The sequence below is a fragment of the Arachis ipaensis genome, chromosome B04 (assembly GCF_000816755.2).
Source record: "Arachis ipaensis cultivar K30076 chromosome B04, Araip1.1, whole genome shotgun sequence".
Lineage (NCBI taxonomy): Eukaryota > Viridiplantae > Streptophyta > Magnoliopsida > Fabales > Fabaceae > Arachis > Arachis ipaensis.
The window spans coordinates 114,070,457-114,071,786 of record NC_029788.2 but is presented as its reverse complement, the minus strand read 5'-3'; the positions used below and the strand labels follow the sequence as shown (position 1 = coordinate 114,071,786).

General features: G+C 32.8%; 1 protein-coding gene across 1 annotated transcript in view; it reads right to left on the bottom strand.

The window, feature by feature from the left end:
* LOC107639763 (transducin beta-like protein 2) overlaps positions 1-1,330 on the bottom strand; it is a 6,531-nt gene that overhangs the window by 1,872 nt on the left and 3,329 nt on the right. The window contains exons 6-7 of the mRNA XM_016343362.2: positions 373-447; positions 59-149 (exon numbers count right to left, since the gene is read on the bottom strand). Of these exons, the coding sequence (XP_016198848.1) occupies positions 59-149; positions 373-447 (166 nt within the window). The remainder of the gene's footprint in view (positions 1-58; positions 150-372; positions 448-1,330) is intronic.

The window sequence follows — 1,330 nt, the reverse complement described above, 5'->3', positions numbered from 1 at the left end:
AGGAAAACTAAAGCAAATTTGACAAGTGGAAAATAATCAACTCTCAAATTTTGCTTACCATTGATATTCCATATTCTCATTGATCCATCCTTTGATGCTGTGATTATTTGCTCGGAGTTTGGGGAAAAGCATAACCAAGTTACTGCACTCTGACACAAAAGGAATAAACAAAATCATTGAGAATACCAAATCCAAAATAAAAGTAATCCATCAAAATATATGAAAATTAACATATAATATACCTCTTTGATAATGGAAAAATGAATCACCTAATGATATATATAATCTAAAAATTTTTTGGCCAGCAGATATAAATGGGAGCTTGATATAAATGTGAAATCAGTAAATCACCCGAAACTATATATATTATACCTTATGCCCCTTGAGCTGCATAACATTTGCAACTTCTTTGGCAGATCCATCCTTTGCATACACAATCTCCCAGACCTACCACACGTCATAAAAAAACATCAAGTAAAGAAGATATCAAGGATTCCAATGATAAGGAAGCAGTCCAATTCTGATCTTTTTCAATCAGAAAATATAGCAAAAGGGTATGCATTATTATGCTAATGGTTCATTAAAAGGCTCCTTGGTACATCTAACAAATTGGTAGATGACTTTACATCAAGTATGAACTAAATTGTAAGTGATAATCTCACTTGGATAAATTTCAGAATATTAAACCTCCATCTATGTCAATTCCAAAGAACAAACAGAATTAAGAAGTGGAACAGCAATGCATCGCATATTTAACTGATTTTGGCTTGCCAGTATTGTTCTTCAAAAGAAAAATTTATAGAAAGATATCAGATAAAAATGGTAGATCATAGAAAATATGTTGATCATTATACACTTAAAAGCTTCACTTGGCAAACTAGTACTACACTACTACAATACTTTGCATTACTTAAGCTTCATATTCTAAAGTGATATTAAAGTTCCTATTAAACTTCAATCTTTTATTTTGTCCCAAAACTTGCCCAAGCACAGCCTAAGGCATGATGTCTTGTGTCACAAGGATCAGCACTGGCTTCAAAATCCAGTTTCTGTTTTCTCCATCCTGCTCCCACTCATCCACCAACTGACTCGCTATATGTCACCAAGTAATTTCCTACTTTTTGTTCATTCTCTTGCTTCAAAATATCTCCATACTCCCATCTTTTTCACTCCTTTATCTATGTCAAGTTTCTCTATAAATTCCATTCTCACTCACTGGCCACAACAGAGAATTGTTAGGTCCCAAAATTGAAACATTAACAAACATAAACACTAATAAATAATTAGACGAAGAGAGAATAATAGGAGGGAAAGATAAAGTTAACGTGGT